Source organism: Acanthochromis polyacanthus, chromosome 2 (genome assembly GCF_021347895.1).
Source record: "Acanthochromis polyacanthus isolate Apoly-LR-REF ecotype Palm Island chromosome 2, KAUST_Apoly_ChrSc, whole genome shotgun sequence".
Taxonomy (NCBI): Eukaryota; Metazoa; Chordata; class Actinopteri; family Pomacentridae; genus Acanthochromis; species Acanthochromis polyacanthus.
In genome coordinates, this window is record NC_067114.1 from 28927699 (window position 1) to 28946299 (window position 18601).

The following is an 18601-nucleotide window of genomic DNA, read 5'->3' on the forward strand; positions in this document are numbered from 1 at the left end:
TTAACTTGAAAAGCACTGACAATTTCTCCTATTCATCAATAGCTGTGTGGTGTTATTGGAAAGCAGCAAAAAATACCACCAACCATGAGCTCATTCTTAACATACAACATGCTACTATGTGGTTAAAGGTGCACTGGAAAGCATGTAAAGGGAAGGGTTTGGATAAGGAGTGAGATGTTGGTTGGTGTGCAGACATACCATACTGGATGTTCTCTTTTTGTCCTGAGAGTCCAGCTCCAGAAGCTCTTCTCCTGTTTTTGATCCAAATAGAGCTTCTGAAAATGGAATCGGGGAAGTTTTACTTTGCTTCCAGAGGTCTGGATTAATCTAGTCTGATTTCCTCATTCAGCTCAGCCTCCTCGTGGATCGAGAACTTCTCTTTATCCATCAGCTGCTTCTCTGCTTCTCTGTTTTCCCTCTCAAACTGCTGGCTTCTCTTCTGAGAGTTTTGCGTCTTTAGTTTATCAAAGAGCTCCTTCTGGTGGATTTCCTCTTGTTTGTACATGGATCAGTTTAATGGCTAGTTTATTTTCAAGTCACATCAAAAATAAATCCAGAAACTAACCAACTGTAAGGGCCATTTTAATATCTCCAGCCAAGGACACATCTGACCTAATCAATCTAGTATTTATTTCTGAATGAAACCCCAAAGGAAATACTAAGTGTGCAAAATTAGCATCACCCATGAAATGAGCTGGAATTATCCTTTCAGTATCAAAAACATATCTGCCAATAAAGTTCATAGATTAAAGGTCAAACAATCTTTTCTAATAAAACTGTGCCACTATGAACACCAGTCAAGATTACAGCCAGACCAGACCAAAACTTGAACTCGAAATTTTAAGATTCACAAGTTTACGACTCGTAAAACCGCTAAGTGGAGATTTAATGTGTTACTTAAGAAAAATAATTGAATAAAAGAATTCAGCACCAACCACATAGCACAGTGTTTTCATAGAGAACACGTCACATCATGAATAAATAAATAGAAAATGAGACTTTTTTGCATCGTTTCACCAATTAAAAAACAACAACAAAAGACAGGAAACAGGACCAGTATTGTTTTTGTTTTTTAATATAGCCGCCTACCAACAACATGGAAGAGGGGGGAAAAAGATAAAACTGAAAACATGAACACTTTTGTTTATCTGGTTAAAAATATTGAAAATAACAACAAAAAGAATGCAGAAAAGTCTTTTTGTTGTTGCTTTTCTATTTTAAAAAACAAGAGACAGAATCTTTTTTAATTTTTATTTGAAACCACTTCCACCTACAGCAACCATTAAAACAACAGAAATTGGCCCTTTTTAAGATTTTTTTCCCCTATTTTAACCCAACAACGATAAAATGAGAAACTGGCCTCTTTAAAAAAGAAAAAAGAAAAAAGAAATCTCATACTTTATTGACTTCGAAAATCAAATCTAACAAAGTATTATCCCAACTTTTTCTCATTTTAAGCAAAATAAAACACGTAAAAAAAGAAAGAAAGAAAAGAACAACGGGCCTGTTTCATAGTTTTTTCTTGTTTACTTGTTTGTTTTTGTCTGTTTAGTTTCGTGTAGTTTTGGTTTTTGCTGACCGCAGGTTCTGATGAAATGTGAGAAGTGCTAACGCAGCAGCAGCAGCAGCGGGGTGGACGAAGCTCCGCGCCCCCCTCAGCTGCTGCTACGCGGGCGGAGACTTCACACGGAGCTCCGTTAGCTCCCGCTGTCAACCCGAGGGACTGATAAGTCTGGCCGCCAGCAGCATGTCCACAGTGAACAGCGGGTCCTCCGGTTGTCGGGCCGTGGTGATGGCAGGAAAGTACCTGTCGAGTCCGTCCCCTCCGGCGCTGAGCCGGAGCTCCGGCCGCCAGCAGCGGAAGATGTTCAGTCCGCAGCGGCGCATGGTGAGCGCTGACGCGGCAGGCACGGCAGGAAAGCCCGCGGCTTTGGCCCAGCAGGAGTACCCGGGCTATTTCTCCGCCGCAGACCGACATGTGCGGACGAACCGGAGTCTGATTTACTGGGATGTGAAGGCGTTTCTCAACGAGATTGGCGGAGATCCCCGGGAGGCTCGGTACTGGCTGACCCAGTTCCAGAGAGCGACTTCGGCTCAGTCTCCAGCCTTTGCCGTACTGGAGGTAAACTACCATGAAAGAAATAAATAAAAAGACTTTTTCATATTAGCTTAGTGGAAAACGAAACTTTTGCCCGAGGATAAGTATTTGTATGCATATGCTTCAGCAATGACAGCCGTGCTGCCAGAAAAAACTTTATTTTAAAAATAAAGGTTACATTTTATATACGTTTAAATTATATCCTAATTTAGTTATAAAGAAAAAACACAGAAACGATGTTTTGCTTGTGAAGAAAAATGACAAATAAAATTGAAATATGTGCTATGCTAACTTGTTAAGAGTTATGAAATGGGGTTTCCTCAAACAAATGTCCAGTTGAATGTCTAAGAAAGTATTTACTATGGCAAAAAAAAACAGTTAATATGTTCTTTCTTATTATTGCATGCTTTGTTTTACATATTTACATCCATAGCCTGTAGTTAATACTTTAACATGAGTAAAAACTTTGTTAAACCCCAGGAACGTGAAAGCTCCATTCAAAAATAGACACAATATTCACCAGATTCCCTGACAGTTACTGGTAATGTGATGCCAAAGTGATGGTTTTAATATCAGACGGCTATATTGGAGAACCAAATCTGAGTGTAGTACTGTGCTATCTGACATATCTGTGCCGGTCTGCCTCTCCTAGGTGGACAGCTCGGTGTTCGACAGCAGGGAAATGGTTCAGAGTCTGGCCTTCGGGCTGTCCTTCCTGCAGCGGATGGATATGAAGCCAGCGGTTGTCATGGGCCGGTCTGAGCACCAGGATTCGGGGATCACTGAACCGGTTCCCGGGTGTGGGGGCAGCCGGGAGCTGGTGGAGCGCTGCCAGCAGCTGACCGAGGCTCTGCAGCAGGCCTCGGCCACCATCCTGCCGTTCTTCTCCGCGGAGTCCTTCCTCCTGCTGCACGAAGCGCCGAGAGGAAGCAGGTGAAGACCGAAGCTCACCGAGACACCGGTTCAGTTCTTAGAGCAGCGATGTCAAACTCATTTTAGTTCAGGTTCCACATGCAGCCCACTGTGATCTCAGCTGGGTCGAATGTGGCCAGTGGGACCAGTAAAATCATAACTTACTAACCAGTAATTAACCACAACTCCACATGTTTCCTTTGTTTTAGTGCAAAAAAGAAAGTACATTCGGAAAATGTTCACATTTACGGAATTATCTTTTTACAAAATATTATGACCAACCTGAAATTTCACTGGAATAAGTTCAATTTCAGCAACATTATGCCTCAGTTTGTCATTTACACATTACAACTTCCAGATCACAGAGTGTCTACAAAGGAACGACACATTTAGTTACAGGTATCTGGAACAGAATGATATAATATTTTACTTTACGATCAAAATGACAAAAATCGACAAAAAAAGACAAAAAACGATAAAATATTACAAAAATGAGACACAAAACGACAAAAAATGAGACAATAAATGAGACAAACTGCACGAAATAAAACAAAAAAGACAAAAAAATAGACAGAAAAGTTATAAAGCGACAAAATAATGGACAAATGACACAAGCGGGACCAAAAATGACGAAAGTCAGAAACAAAATGACAAAAAAAGGAGACAACACGAGCAAGACAAAAACCTAAAACGACACTAACAATACACAAAAACACAAAATGACAGAAATAAGACAAAAAAACACAAGTGAGACAAAAAGGAAACACAAAACAGCAAGAACCATAAACAAAACAACAAAAACATGAGACAAACGACAAAAGTCAGACAAAGTCAAAGTCGTCCTGTGGGCCGGATTGGACCGTCTTGTGGGTCGGTTTTGGTACGCGGGACATATGTTTGACACCCCGCCTTAAAGTGACGATCCAGATGGTTTTGTCTGTCTCTGTATGTGGTGACTTCTGATATTTGGAGGTATTTGCTGTAATTCCTCTGTTTATTGTTTAAAATGGTGCTTTAGACTGTTTTAAGCACCATAAGTATCTCTAATGGCACAGGGTTTGCTTCAGTTTGTCCAAACAGTGTGGCTTGAGTAGGTTGGTGAACGAACAGTGACATTAGGAGTGGGAAGCTAATGGTCATATCAGACTGAGAAAGACTTCAGCAGCAAAACCTCTGAGTGTGTTCAACTAATCCTAAGTGTGTTTCAATGATTCTCAGTCATACAGCTCCTTGTTAAAGGCTCCATACAGGTCAGTTAAAGCCTGGATGGAGAACCAGAACATTGGAACCATGCCTTGGCTGCTCAATCACCAGATCTAAATCCAACTGAAAACCTGTGGAAAATCATCAAATGCAAAAATGAGAAGCACAAGCCCAAAAACAAAGCAAGTTAGTTAGAATTAGTAGCCTAGCCGCGCTAGACAACCCACGGCAACAAATTTAATTCTCTGCCAGGGTGGGTCTAGTTACCCTCCATAAGGCTCGAGGCTGGATTGTCCTAAAACTGGCCGGACCAATCACCATGAAGTGTAGAGTCAGAAGGCGGGTGTAACGAAGTGACGACAGAGGCGTGACGATTCTGACAGAAACAACCGGCGCACAATAAACAGTTATCTTTGGACTCGGCTTTGGCCACAGCCCTTAAAGATTTGAAGCTAAAATTCAACTTGAAAGATAAACAAAGCACGGCACTGAAGTGTTTCATTGAGAAGAAAGACGTATTTGGACTTATGCCGACGGGATACGGCAAATCCTTAATATACCAGTTGGCTCCGCTGGTTGGGAAGCTAATGGGACTTAGCCACAATCCGCCGGCGCTCTAGGAACTCCGTCAGCCTATTCGTTGCGCTGATTGGTTGTATACCTACCCAATTGCTGCAGAGTGATTTGAAAGACAACCTTTTAGCCCACCTCCCTCCCTGTCGAGAGTTCCTAGACCCTTGTGCCTTCAGAACATGGGTCTAACGCGGCTGGCTATAGAATTAGTGCAACAGGAATGGCTCCTGTGATCAGAAGTTGGTGGAGAGCATGAAGAGACATCAGAAACAATGGTTATGAATCAGTACTAACTCCTGTGTGGATCGTGGGACTAAAACAGACAGAAAAGAAAACATGGAATCCTAAAAGCTGTTTTTGACAGAACAATGCCACAGCTATCGGTGAAAGAACTTAAGTGATTCTGTTATTATCAAGAAAACCACAGAAAATATCTGGATATCAGCTCTTAAATTAAACTTTTATGAGCTATTTTTGTTGATTTCGTTATATTTGTCCAAACAAGTGCACCTTTAGTTGCACCAGGCATTAGAATGAACAAGAAATTGAAGAAAGCAAGGGTGGTCTGATCATTTTTTCCATGACTGTATATACCTAAAAGAGAAATCCGTTGCTTTTTACTGTTTCATTGACTATTAATTCTTGTGTTTGCTCGTCAGTCAGACCTTCTCTCTGGACAGACGGTCGGCAGAAATCAAACCGCTGTCAGCTGATCGCTACTTTAACGGACACGTATATCTGTGTCTCTCCAAACATGACACTTGGTTTGATACTTTCCTGCCTCTTCATCCTGACCTTTTCCTTCTCTCCCTGCAGTGCTCCCCCCTCCATCACCGTGGACTCCAGCCTCCTGCAGTGGAGTGTGGACTGTGGGACAATCCCTCTGGTCTGTCCGGTGGGGAGGGACGAACGAGGCTGCTCTGTAATGCTGGACCAGACCGAGGTGACGGCGGCCATTTCCCGAGCCCTGCAGCCCCACAAAGTCATGTTCCTGAACAACTCGGGAGGCCTGCGTAGCCCAGAACACAAGGTAGGCCGGCTGGCTCAAGTTTAGAACGTGTTTCCATCAGGGATAGACTGATTATCGGCCCGACTGCCGATATTTGGCATTTTTCTGATTGTCAGCATTTTAATTGAGGGATTTTTGGGATTCTTCATCTGATACAGCCTCCATGATGCAACAATGATGCTTAAAGAACTGGACCTTAGTGGGTGATAAAAGGGTTAGGACAGTAAAAATATAAGAAATTACAGTAGAATAGCAGGAGACCAGCTCATAAATATCAGTCGGCCAAACATAACAGAGCAGAGCACCATAATTTAATCACTCCTATTTCTATTTTACATGTTCAGATGTTGTATTAATGAAGAGTCTTAGTTATGAATGGCAGGTTTACTGGCATCACATGCTGCATATTGCACCCAAACATCAGCTGTTATTACAGTATCAGCCTCAGAAAACCAAACCCCATATCAGTCGATCCCTAGTTTCCATAGATGTAGCAGACATTCAAGCATTTTTAAACATAAATCTGCAGTGTGGTCCAGTCTGAATAAAAGTCCACTAAAGAACACTTCACGTTTGTGTTCCAGGTGCTGGACTCGGTGTCGTTGCCCACCGACCTGCCCGGTCTGTCTGTGGCGGCGTGGCTGAGTCCAGCTGAGCGTCGCAGAGTGACCACCATCGCCAGACTGCTCAATCAGCTGCCCACCGAGTCCTCTGCTGTGATCACCTCAGCAGACACACTGCTGTCTGAGCTGTTCAGCCACAGGGGTGAGGCCACGCACACACACACACACACACACACACACACACACACACACACACACACACACACACACACGAAGGCCTGTCTATTTTGAGTTGTAACCCAAGAGGGCAGCATACTTGTGCCTGTGGTGAGGTTTTTTTGGACACCATATAACCATAAATAATTAACGTTCGTTTATTTTTTCTTCTGTCTCAGGTTCTGGGACGCTCTTTAAAAACGGAGACCCCATTCACCGGTCAGTGCATGTCACACAAACCTGTGTAATCTGAGCCGTGACCCTAAGTTCAAGTCATAAACCAAAATTAACCCCTTACAAGATTTGGCTTGTACTCGCCTCCAGGAGATTAAAAACGCTGCTTTTGACACAGGCTTTGAAGTTGTTTTGTGTGTGCAGGTACGCCTCTCTGGATGAGATTGATGTGGAGCGTCTGCTGGCTCTCATCAACAAGTCATTCGATAAAACTCTGAGGCGAGACTACATCGACTCTCTGAAAGGACGGCTGCACTCCATCTACCTCTCTGAAGGGTGTGTGCAGCTTCAACAGTGTTCAGACTGAAACATGTCCACATGGAAATCCTAAACTGTTATAGTGTTATAATAAGCATCCTGCACTAATGTGTGAGTGTCCTGTTAAAGGCTTGGTTTGTCTCTACGTTCAGGTACAGCGCTGCAGCCGTCATCACCGTGGAGCCGGTCAACAGCGGCACGCCCTACCTTGATAAGTTTGTGGTGAGCAGCAGTAAGCAGGGCCAGGGCACCAGTCACATCCTGTGGGAGTGCATCAGGCAGGACCTGGGCAAACTGTTCTGGAGGTCCAGAGCCACCAACTGGATCAACCCCTGGTAAAGCTTCTTTTATGCATGACACACCAGACTGCTAGCAAATGTGCACACGTCATCAAAGTATAGCGTGGCAGTTTGCCTGTTTCTGTGGGAGATTTTAATGAAACATAAAACCAGCTGCCTAATAATGTGAAGGTCCATAGATGTAGATTTTAAAGGAAATTCAGGGGATATGTTCCCCTCAATATTTAGAACACAGGCTAGGGCTGGGTGATATGGCCAAAAAATAAAATCTCGATTTTTTTAGTCATCTTGGACGATTACGATTTTAATCGATGTTTGTTGTTTCTTTGCGGTCCGTTAGCTATGGCTAGTGCTAGCCATGCCACACTCCCGTAGCTGCCAGCACTTTTCCCATTCTTTAGGATGCCTCTGCTGGAGGTGCTGAAAGAGGTTAGTTGTGCTGCTACTCTTCGTTTTCACAGTACTTTTGCAAACCTTGCACATGACTGTAGTTTGTTCTGTGTCAGTCTTGTCAAAGCCGAACCACTTCCATATAATCGATGTAACATGAGGCCCTTTTTCTCGAGACCAACTCTTCGTCTGCTGTTCTGTCCGCCATGACGGGGGTGTGAGTGTTTTGGAGGAAGGAGATGAGAGGCGGAAGCAAACACCAGTGCACAAGTCGTGAAAGGCAGAAGAAGAATCTGTATTGTTATATATTTAAGCTCACCTCGATTTTACAATTTGGCAAATTTTCAAATCGTCAGGTTTAAAAAGGCAAATTAATCGAATTAATTTGATTTATCGCCCAGCCCTAACACAGGCATTAGTTTTCTGTGCCCAGTATGCTAAGATAAGTGCTGGCCGGAATCCAGAAGTCTTTGTCATGATGGCCCAACGCCCCACCGTGCTATCAGCCACACAAACACTAAAAAACACTTCACCCATCCACAACAAACAAGATTCAAACATTCCTACATTAACAGTCATAAACTACTCATTTAATAATTTGTATCAGAACATTAAAATTCCCATATTTTATCTACATTTGCTAACATGGAAACAGCTGTGGTTGAGCGATCTCCTCCTGTCGTTAAAACAAACAATCTGCAGTCGTCCACTTCGTTAAACAGAAAGAGGCTCAGCATGGTGCTGCAACCAATTACTAATGTACAATACATTTTATGACCTGCATGTTCCCTCTCTTCTGCTTTATCGGTGAATAGATTACAGTTTATCGATTACCAATTGATCGCAAACATCCTTAAATATTATCCAGTTCACCTCTCAGTGATTTTAACATTGAGGCTGATTAAAAATCAACCAAAATCCAACGAATTTTGAAGGATTTTGGTTGATTTTTTGTGAATGTTCTTATAGTAAATATTATGTGTGATGTATATGTAATCACTTTAGATACTTTTAGGATTTTTTTGAAAGATTTTTATTCATTTTTTGAAAATATTTACAAGAATTTTCTTGCCAAATTTGGGGGATTTTTTTGAAATAAAACTTTTAAGGCAAGCTCTTAAAGAATTATTGCAATTTTCTTCTTGAAGGTTTTTGCAAATTTTCAGAAATTTGGGGATTTTTATTTTTTTGCTGAATTTTTGGATTTTTTTCAGACAAGGAAACAATATTCTTTGGTGCCCGTAAATGAGGACAACAGGAGGGTTAAGGACGTGCTACAACACACACTTAAAAGTACCGTAGAAGTTTGCCATGTGACCTCTCCCGCTGTCTTTCCAGGTACTTCAAACATTGCGATGGCAGCTTCGTTAATGGGGTGTGGACCGTCTTCTGGTTCGGCCTGACCGACATCAGAGACTCCTATGAGCTGGTGGAGTACGCCAAAAACCTCCCCGACTCCTTCCACAGCTCGTCTCTCACCTCCCCCCAGCAGACTCCTCCACCTGCTGCAGGATCCTGAACCACCTCCTTCAACAGCTGCTTATGGAGCTCTGAAACTTTAAAGAATTGTTGGAGTTTTTTTTTTTCTTTTCTATAAGCTTTAAGGCTGTGGAGTTTCATTCTCATCAACCTTTCATTCATATCATATTCTCAGTGCTGCTCTGACTCCGTTTTTTTCTTCTACAGTTTTCAGTCCTCAGGCTTTTTCTCTGACTGTTGGGGAGAATGTCACATATGCAGTGTTTTCTATTTTTAGAGCTGGTTTCGCTCTAGGCGTTGCTGTGATACAGAGCTCAGGGTTTGCTTAAAGACCGCTGACAATGTGAAAAAACTAAGGTTGCTTCATTTTAAAAGACAACCTCAAACTGCAGTATTATTTTGTGACGTGGACCAGGAAAACCAAGATGAGCCAGGCGCTGTAGAGCCTCCAGATTAGGTGCTGTTAACGGGGTCTTATGCTGATTTTGCACATCGGGGAGGTCTGTTTATTTGTCACAAAGAATCCTCCTTGACCTGTGGAAGTATTTATACAGTTTTCTGTTCCGCTGAAGGAGATTTTCAATCTTTGCAAAAGTGACCCTCATGATGTGATCAGGATTAGCTTCACTTTTACAATATTTTAAAATACAGAGGCTACTTTAAATGGGGTTATGGATTTGGAAGTTTGGGTAAGAGTAAAGGAATGTCTGATGAAGGACTTGCTTTTGGGAAATGTCAGCTTCAGAACTGCAAAGCCATCAATTCAAAATTCTGCTGCTTTGATTTTAACCATTCCTTTTTTTTCCAATTTTGTACTGCAAGTTCTCCTCATTAAATGGCTGAATCGGGCTGTCAGATGAATTTACAAGCATAAAATGTGACAATTAACAGGAAGAAGAAGCGGTTTGCCACTTCCCTGTTCATTTAGCAGGCAGAATTGGGAAAGAGGGCAGTGAAGATTAGAATCCACTAGGGCTGGACCCGAATATCCGAATATTCGTTCGCTACGGCGGTATCCGGATATTAATTTTGGTATCCGAACATTCGCCTCCCCAGTCGGACGTTACCGGGCGGAAAGAATATTCAGCGTTACTGTCTTCCCTCCGCCTTCGGCCCACATCGGCTTATATCGGCTCATCCCGTCCTGTGATCACATAAACATCTACACATATGTCTATGTGATCACCCCCTCCTCCCCCCAGACGAAAATATTCGGAGCTCGTCTCTTCCCCCCGCCTTCGGCCCACATCGGCTCATATCGGCTCATCCCGTCCTGTGAGCACATAAACATATACACATATGTCTATGTGATCACCCCCTCCTCCCCCCAGACGAAAATATTCGGAGCTCGTCTCTTCCCTTCGCCTTCGGCCCACATCGGCTCATCCCGTCGTGTTCGGCTCATCTCGGCTCATTCATTCGTGTTTCTTACCACCACCTGAATGGCCGGGTTGCTGCTGACTCTGACGTCACGCTTCACTTCATTGCATAAACACAAGACAAGATGCTGAAGACCTCCGCTGTTCGGGAATTCTTCAGTTTAACTGAACACAAAACGAAGGCAAAATTTGGACCCGAGACCAGACGAACGGATCCGAATATTCGGGCCGTCTCTGCCACAAGCCGCCGCCGCAGCCGCCCCCCCCCTCCCCATCGGACATTACGGGGCGGAACGAATATCCGGATATTTGTCTTTAATAGGACCCGAATATTCGGAGGCCACTATTTGGGCCAGCCCTAGAATCCACTGGTTGTCATGCACTTCTTCAATAGCACAGAGTATAAGTACTTAAAACTAAACTCTACAAAACTCAAATTCCAGACTCCATATTCATCAAGTGCCGCATAAACTTTTAGTGTTCTTGTACGTAGCAGGTAACCTATAAACATCGGTTACGTTGTCGTGCAATTTCAATTTTCAACCAGATAACACTAAATTTGCTGTTTTCATTCAGGTTTTTTTGTTGCTGGGATTTCATTTGTAGTTCTTGCATCCTAAATACCTTTAATTTCCTTTGATAGTAGTGCTCGGTTTTGTTTTTGGTCGACAGTGTTTACACATGCAGTAGAGCTGATCACAGAGGAAGCAGGGCGACGGTGCAGACCCACATGTTGTGGTTTCAGAGTTCTTTTAACTTTTGTTCTTTCCAGTGTGAACCATGAATCATTTGGTTTTTTGGCCATGGAAAAACTGGATTTCAGTGACCTCAATGGAAACCTTAGAGCAGGACACTTTCATACAACTTCTAATCTCAGAGGTAAATAAACAAAAAGGCCAAATTTGTGTGCACTTAAGATTTGTACATCTTTATGAAGGAGGGTGTGATTTTATGACTGTTTGGTTCAACTACTCTAACAATAAACCTGGAAACTTTATTTGAACCAGAACTAATTTGTGTTTCGTCAACATGTGGCAAAAGTGACCCAAATCCAATGAAAAATGGCGACCTCTTGACCCATGCTGCTCATCAAAGGTTTAACTCACTTTTGGAACCATCCCCAAGTGGTCTTTCGAGGAACTGCAGTTTTTGGTGGCTTCTTAATTCAGCCTTAGAGGCTGTAGATAAAACTGTGAATGTGAATTTATATCAAATACCGAATCAAAAGCTGACTTCTACTGTCAAAAACGTTACAAGAAGAGCAGTTTGGTGTGTGTCACTGGTGGGGAAATAAAGCAAAGAAGGATAGTTTTTTCTTTATGTCCAACTGAGACGATAGTCAAAGAAGACAGTCGTTTCAGTTCATTTAAAAAGGGACCATGTACAATATTAAACATAAATGTTTCCATTTGATACATTGTACCAGAGTTACTGTAGCTTTAAGCTAATTTCCATCTGCAGTCCCTTAGCAGGTCACAATAAAAACATCAGGAAGTAATGGAAAACCTGATGGGTGTGCCCCTATCAAGTTTGGTTGACAGGAAGAAACAAAGGTTGGCAAACTTGCAGCTACATGTCATGTTAGCGGGAGTGTAGAGTAAGAAGCACAGCAGTATTTAACCGGATAACAGGGACAGCTGCAGGTACGTTCACATGTCTGTTAAGATCGTTGAATATGTTCCTGAGCAGCTCTTTACCTGTCAACAATGGAGAGTAATCCACTTTAATGCTCGTAGGCTAGTGTTTGCATTAAAATTACAGCCACTGTTGCTTTAAATCTGGTGTAATACTGGTTTTGTTGGTGATAATGGTTCAGTCATTCTGGCAGACCAGCAGTGAACTTTTACAAGCGTCAGTCTTATCACTGGGAAAATCCTACGTATCTGTGTCCACATTTAAAAAGAGAACAAATGATTTATAGGGGAAAAAAGCATAAGAAAGAGAAACTTGTCTGCAAAACTTAAAATAATGATCAGTTAGGTTTTGCTGTTCTTGCTATATTCATTGGTCTATCCATTGCTGCTTCTTAGGTTAAAAAGATATGTATTGTTGGCCTATACATAGGATTCACCGTGTTTTTTCACATTTTTTGCCTGTCTTTCAGTTCTTTCTTTTCCCCTGCCTGTGGGGTTTTACTCGTACTGGGAGTTAACAAACAGGTTTTATTCTTGAGGATCTGCGCTTCAGGGATACTGGTCAACTCACTCCCCAGAAAGTCACTCCCCAGAAAACTCACTCCTCATATGCTTAGGTTACTTACTTATAACTAGCTGAAATCCATGGATGATATCCTTTTACACTGAAAGCTGAAATACCCTAACCCTAAACCTAACCCTAACCCTAACTGGGGAGTGAGTTGACCAGGTACCTACATGAACAGTGACGTCAGCAGATGTTCTGCAAGTGGAATACAGCTCAGAGATCAGGTGACTGACAAATCAGGGGTGGTGTTTTGGATCATGAGCTTTTCCTTTTTCTTCATACTTTCAATGATGTGACAGATGACCGTTGAAAGAAGACTGGTGTATGTGCTTTAGCTGGATGATGAGGAAATAGATGAGCAGAAGTTGTTTAAGTGTGTGGTGAAGTAAGGGTTACTGACAGTGCAGAGAGCTGCTAAGTGAATGAGGAAGAACGTCTGAGGACATCTGGTGGATGGAAGGAGAATTTCAGGCTTGTATGAACAAGGCTGATGCACTAATCATTACCGGTACATGTTGTGTCGACTTCACAGCTAGGGGATAATTTCTGGCTTTTTCTGGAATGGTCACCCCTTAACTCCTCATACTGACAGACAAACCCATCATCACGTCAATGTTCAGTAACTTCTGAACACTTGCAGTTTGTACACTTCCTGTTAAATGACTTTAAATCACACAGTTCCAGTGGTGGAAACTAACAGCGTATTCACTGAAGAACAGGGGTGAAAGTAAGCCGGAACAGTCCGGAACTGCGTATCGGCAAAAGATCTGGTGGCGGAACGCAGTTCCGGGAAAAGATCTGCTGGCAGTACGCCGCTCTTCCACCGGTATCTATGGGTACGCCGGTACTCCACCCGGCCTGCCTGCTATCCATAGATATCGACCGGAGTTCACTCAGCAGTATGTGAGTGCGCATGCGTGTCTACTTCCGTAACACAGCGATTGTTATGGCCAGTAGCAGCCAATAGCAAATAGGTGCGCTTGATTTATTGCACTGGGGCAAGCAATAAATTACACCTGAAATTCCACACGTTCTTGTGAATGGCTGAAAAACTTTCAACAGGATTTCCAATGTTTAGCATCGACGGAATGGGGTGAAAGTAAGCCGGAACGGTCCGGAAAGAATTTAAAACTACTTTCACCCCTGCTGAAGAACCTTTTTTAACGCATTAATTTTGAGGCTTTACTTGAGGTTTTCCAATCTACTTCTTCTGCACTACATTTCAGAGACAATTCCATTTGAATTTGAAGCCTGAAGAACCAAATATCTGTGCTTGTACAACCAATATGTTATGGCCAGTAATTCTGTGTATCAGTTTCTTAAACTGTTTTTGTAAACTCAAAGCTTTCAGCAAGAAGTAACCATGGCAACACCTGCTGACCTGTTGGAAATACTGGAAGATTTGGCAGATAAAGAGTTCAAAAAGTTCAAATGGTATCTGCAGCAGGCTGAGGACTTGAAAGATTTCCCAGCAATCCCAAGGAGCAAACTGGAGAGTGCAGACAGGATGACCACAGTGTCTGAGCTCAAAGAGACGTACAACACAGATGCAGTGGTGGTGACCATTAAAGTCCTAAAAATGATCAAAAATAATGAATTGGCTCAGCGTTTATCAAACATGAACCCAGCGTCAAAAGGTAAGTAGCGAGGAAGTAATTATATGCATGAAAGGACTGAATGTGCAACTGTTAATTTCACTGGTAGCAGCAAAGATTCTTCATTTGCATCAACTGTGAAGTAATACTAAGTCCTGCAGTTTCTTTCCTAATCTTCTATGCAACTACCAATCCCTCTCCCACGTAACACGGTGTTTGATCCTGACCAGAAAGGCCCACAGCAATACTGACAAAATGCATTTTGCCTGTTAAAGCAAATTAGACCTCAATACAAATTAAACTGGTGAGTTCTTTGAAAGTTTCTCTTCTGCAAAGTTGTCTTGAACTGGGGAATTAGCTGTACAGAACAAAATGTTTTTTGTGCCAGGTTGTGAACATGCTCATTTCTGCTGTGAAGTTTTTAACACGGGGGTCTAAATGGTTTGACTTATTTTCAGAGCCAGCCTCCAATTTCAGTTTAGTTTATTTGAAAGGGGACAATACAGTCTCGTAGAACATATGATTACACATGGTTAAAAAAGCCAGAATTAGCCAGAAGGCTAGTTTTCATCTGTAGTCCCCTGGCCATGATGTAAGAAAGCAGTAAAATACGTCTACAAGAGAAAAACATGGTTAGACACTTGATAGGGCACTGATGTAACAAATAACATATACACAAACTGTTAAGAGAGCATAGAGCACACAATACCTATACAATATAATACAAGACACATATTCAAACACTTACTATACAATTAAGAGAGAATGAGACATCACAACGTATCAAAACATCACAACAGGCTTGTCTTTTGGTGTTTGCAGCTGTAGGTGTTGATAAGCCACATTTTCAATGTTTTTGTGAAGACCTTGTATGTTGTAAGCAGTTTAACCTCCTCAGGTACTGAGTTCCACTCACTAGCGCTCCTCACTGACCAGGCCAACTTACTGAAAGTGCTCCTGCACAGAGGAATGGAACAGTCACCTCTGACAGAGCCCAGAGAGATACGCTCAGAGCTGTTTCTTTGGCTGTAGACAATAGACAATAAAGGAACTGAAGATTTTGCCACTTCCAAGTTGGCATTTTTCAGCCTTGAGGCTGACGCTTGCTTCCATCCTTTAGATACACTCTCTTTATCCTGCAATTAGTGACAGGGATTCTAGCTTATTTCAGCTGACACTGGGCAAGAGACAGGCTACACCCTGAACAGATCAGCGGTCCAGCACAAAGAGAAACAACCATGCAGGCAACTGCATTAAACTGCTGCCTTAGAAAATAAAAACAGGTACAAGTATGTCAAACTTTGGAGGCCTTCCAAGATGCATTATGCAAGAAACATATACCTGCCAAATCTCACCATTTGTTTCAATGATTAAACACAATCTGAAACGTCAGTCACTTCACAGTTGATAGAATTCAGCAGTTCAGTTACATCAACTGCAGCAACGAAGCAACTTGAATTCCAGCTGACATCTTAACAAATTTTTTTTAAAAAGTCTCACCAAGTTTACCTAGGCTACCGCCCAGTTACCAGTAGATGAATGGGTTGCATGAATGTGGAAATGTGTTAGTTTACATTTATAAAGAAACATTAGCTCCACCTGCAATCGTATGTTCCTGTTGATGCCATCTATTGCTTAATCTTTCAGAGACTCTGGCTGCCTGCCAGCTTAAACTCAAATCCAACCTGCAAAAGAAACTCCAGAATTGGTTTGAACAAGCCACTAAATCTGGAAAGCAGATGCTGATAAATGACATCTACAACGAGCTGTATATCATGGAGACAAGAAAAAATGAAACAGGATCCAATAAAACTGAGCAAACTATCAACATGGAAGACTTCTTCAAAACCACACCTAGTCAACATGCACCAATGAGAACACTGATGACCAAAGCGGGGTCTGGTGTTGGGAAAACTGTCTTGACACAAAAGTTTGCTTTGGATTGGGCTGAAGACAAAATGTTTAAAGACATACAATTTGTGTTTCCGCTCACTTTCCGAGAGTTGAACTTGCTGAAGGACACAGAATGCAGCTGGATACAACTTCTTCATCACTTCTTTGCTGATATCAAAGAAGCAGGAAACTGCGGCTTTGATAAGCTCCACACTGTGTTTATCCTCGATGGTCTGGACGAGTGTCGGCTTCCTCTGGACTTGCACAACAACGAGATCTTGACTGATGTTACTGAATCAGCTTCAGTAGACGCTCTGCTCACAAACCTCATCACAGGGAAAGTGTTCCCTACTGCTCGTGTCTGGATAACCACAACACCCGAGGCAGCCGGTCAAATTCCTCCAGGGTACGTTCACATGGTGACAGAGGTGAGAGGGTTCACTGATGCAAAGAAGGACGAGTACCTCAGGAGGAGATTCAGAAATAAGGAGCTGGCCAACAGAATCATCTCCCACATCAAAGCATCAAGAAGTCTCCACATCATGTGCCGCATCCCAGTCTTCTGTTGGATCACTGCGACAGTTCTGGAGGACAAGTTGAAAACCAGCGAGACAGGAGAGCTGCCCAAGTCCTTGACTGAGATGTACACACACTTCCTGTTGGTTCAGTGCAAAGTGGGAAATGAAGAAGCTGAAACACATCCACGTTGGATCACAGAGACCAGTAAGATGATTCTGTCACTGGGAAAACTGGCTTTTGAGCAGCTGAAGAAAGGAAACCTGATGTTCTGTGAAACGGATCTTGCAGAATGTGGCATACATCCCAGAGTTGCCTCATTCTACCCAGGCGTGTTCTCAAATATCTTGAAAGAAGAGCTTGGCCCAAACCAAGGCAAACTTTTCAGTTTCGTCCATTTGAGCTTTCAGGAATTTCTGTCTGCTCTTCATGTCATCGTGTCATTCATCAACTCTGGTGTTAACCTCTTGTCTGAAGAAGACTCAACCTCCCAACAGTCTGCAGTGAACCCAGACCAACCTGCAGGAAAACACCTCTTCCAGAGAGCAGTAGACGAGGTTTTACAGAGCCCTAATGGACACCTGGACTTGTTTCTGCGATTCCTCGTTGGCCTCTCACTGCAGACCAATCAAATGCTTCTTCGAGACCTGATAAAAGAATCAGGAAGTAGCTTTCAGCCCAATCAGGAGACAGTCCAGTACATCAAACAGAAGATCCAGGAGAATCCATCTCCAGACAGATGCATCATCCTCTTCCACTGTTTGATGGAGCTGAAAGATCATTCTCTAGTGGAGGAGATCCAACAGTACCTGAGTTCAGATAGTCTGTCCTCAAACAAACTGTCTGCTGCTCAGTGGTCAGCTCTTGTCTCCATCTTACTGTCTTCAGAGCTGGATGTGTTTGACCTGAAGAAATTCTGTCCTTCAGAGGAAGGTCTTCCGCAGTTGCTGCCACTGGTTCAAGCCTTCAGTGTGTCTCTGTGGGTACAACCTACTGTGCATGTTAAATACCTTAAATGTTAGATTTTTAGGATCTTGTTCATTCTTTTTTGCTGCATTTTCAGGCTGAGGAGCTGTAAGCTATCTAAGAGAAGCTGTAAAGCTCTGGCCTCAGTTCTCAGCTCTCAGTCCTGTAATCTGAGAGAACTGGACCTGAGCTACAACGATGTGAAGGATTCAGAGGTTCAGGAGCTCATCGGAGGCTTGAAGAATCCACTATGCAGACTGGAAACTCTCAGGTCTGCTTGCCTCTTTTAAGGATAATTTTAGATCATTTTATTACTTTTAGATTTTTGTGTACATGACTATGACCTGTCGTTGTCTGTAGACAAGCAATGAACATCCTGGGTGACACACTACATCTTCTATTGTTAGACAATACTAACTTTTATACCACAATAGTGGATCCTTAATGGAGGGCTTTCTACATTTCCCCGGTTTTCAGCATGTACCATTATCGGAAAATATTTCCAATTTGTCCCAGATGTTGGACACAGATACCAACAAGTTTTTATATGTGGAGACTGTTGATTATAACCACAGTCTTATATGGTAAACTTCAAGCAGCTTTGCAGAGGTTCAATGTCATGTGGATAATTCTGGTATATGTCAAATTTCAACTTGCCGTATGTCCCATGAAATAGTACTGTGTCTCTAAAACTAGTACTAACCCTGCACTTACTGCCTCTGTATAAGAGATTGAGGGTAATGAGGACAGTATGCAAAGGAACATGCAAGCTTCACGAAGCATCTTAGACGAACATTGTTCCAATGTTTGAATTTT

At 42.5% G+C, this 18601-nt stretch overlaps 2 protein-coding genes across 2 annotated transcripts; both read left to right on the plus strand.

The window, feature by feature from the left end:
• The first annotated feature begins 1128 nt into the window (after window positions 1-1128).
• On the plus strand, window positions 1129-11616 carry nags (N-acetylglutamate synthase). The gene is made up of 8 exons (XM_022203408.2): window positions 1129-2122; window positions 2751-3031; window positions 5603-5816; window positions 6380-6560; window positions 6754-6793; window positions 6953-7084; window positions 7219-7401; window positions 9094-11616. Exons 1-8 carry the CDS (start codon window positions 1748-1750, stop codon window positions 9272-9274), a joined length of 1587 nt encoding a protein of 528 aa, XP_022059100.2. The 5' UTR covers window positions 1129-1747; the 3' UTR covers window positions 9275-11616.
• A 4428-nt stretch (window positions 11617-16044) lies between these two features.
• Window positions 16045-18075, plus strand: LOC127532953 (protein NLRC3-like; the record flags this gene model as incomplete). Its single annotated transcript, XM_051944862.1, has 2 exons — window positions 16045-17798; window positions 17883-18075. Coding segments are annotated over 2 exons (1947 nt in total), but the record flags the coding sequence as incomplete, so codon positions are not given.
• Between the last annotated feature and the right edge of the window lie 526 nt (window positions 18076-18601).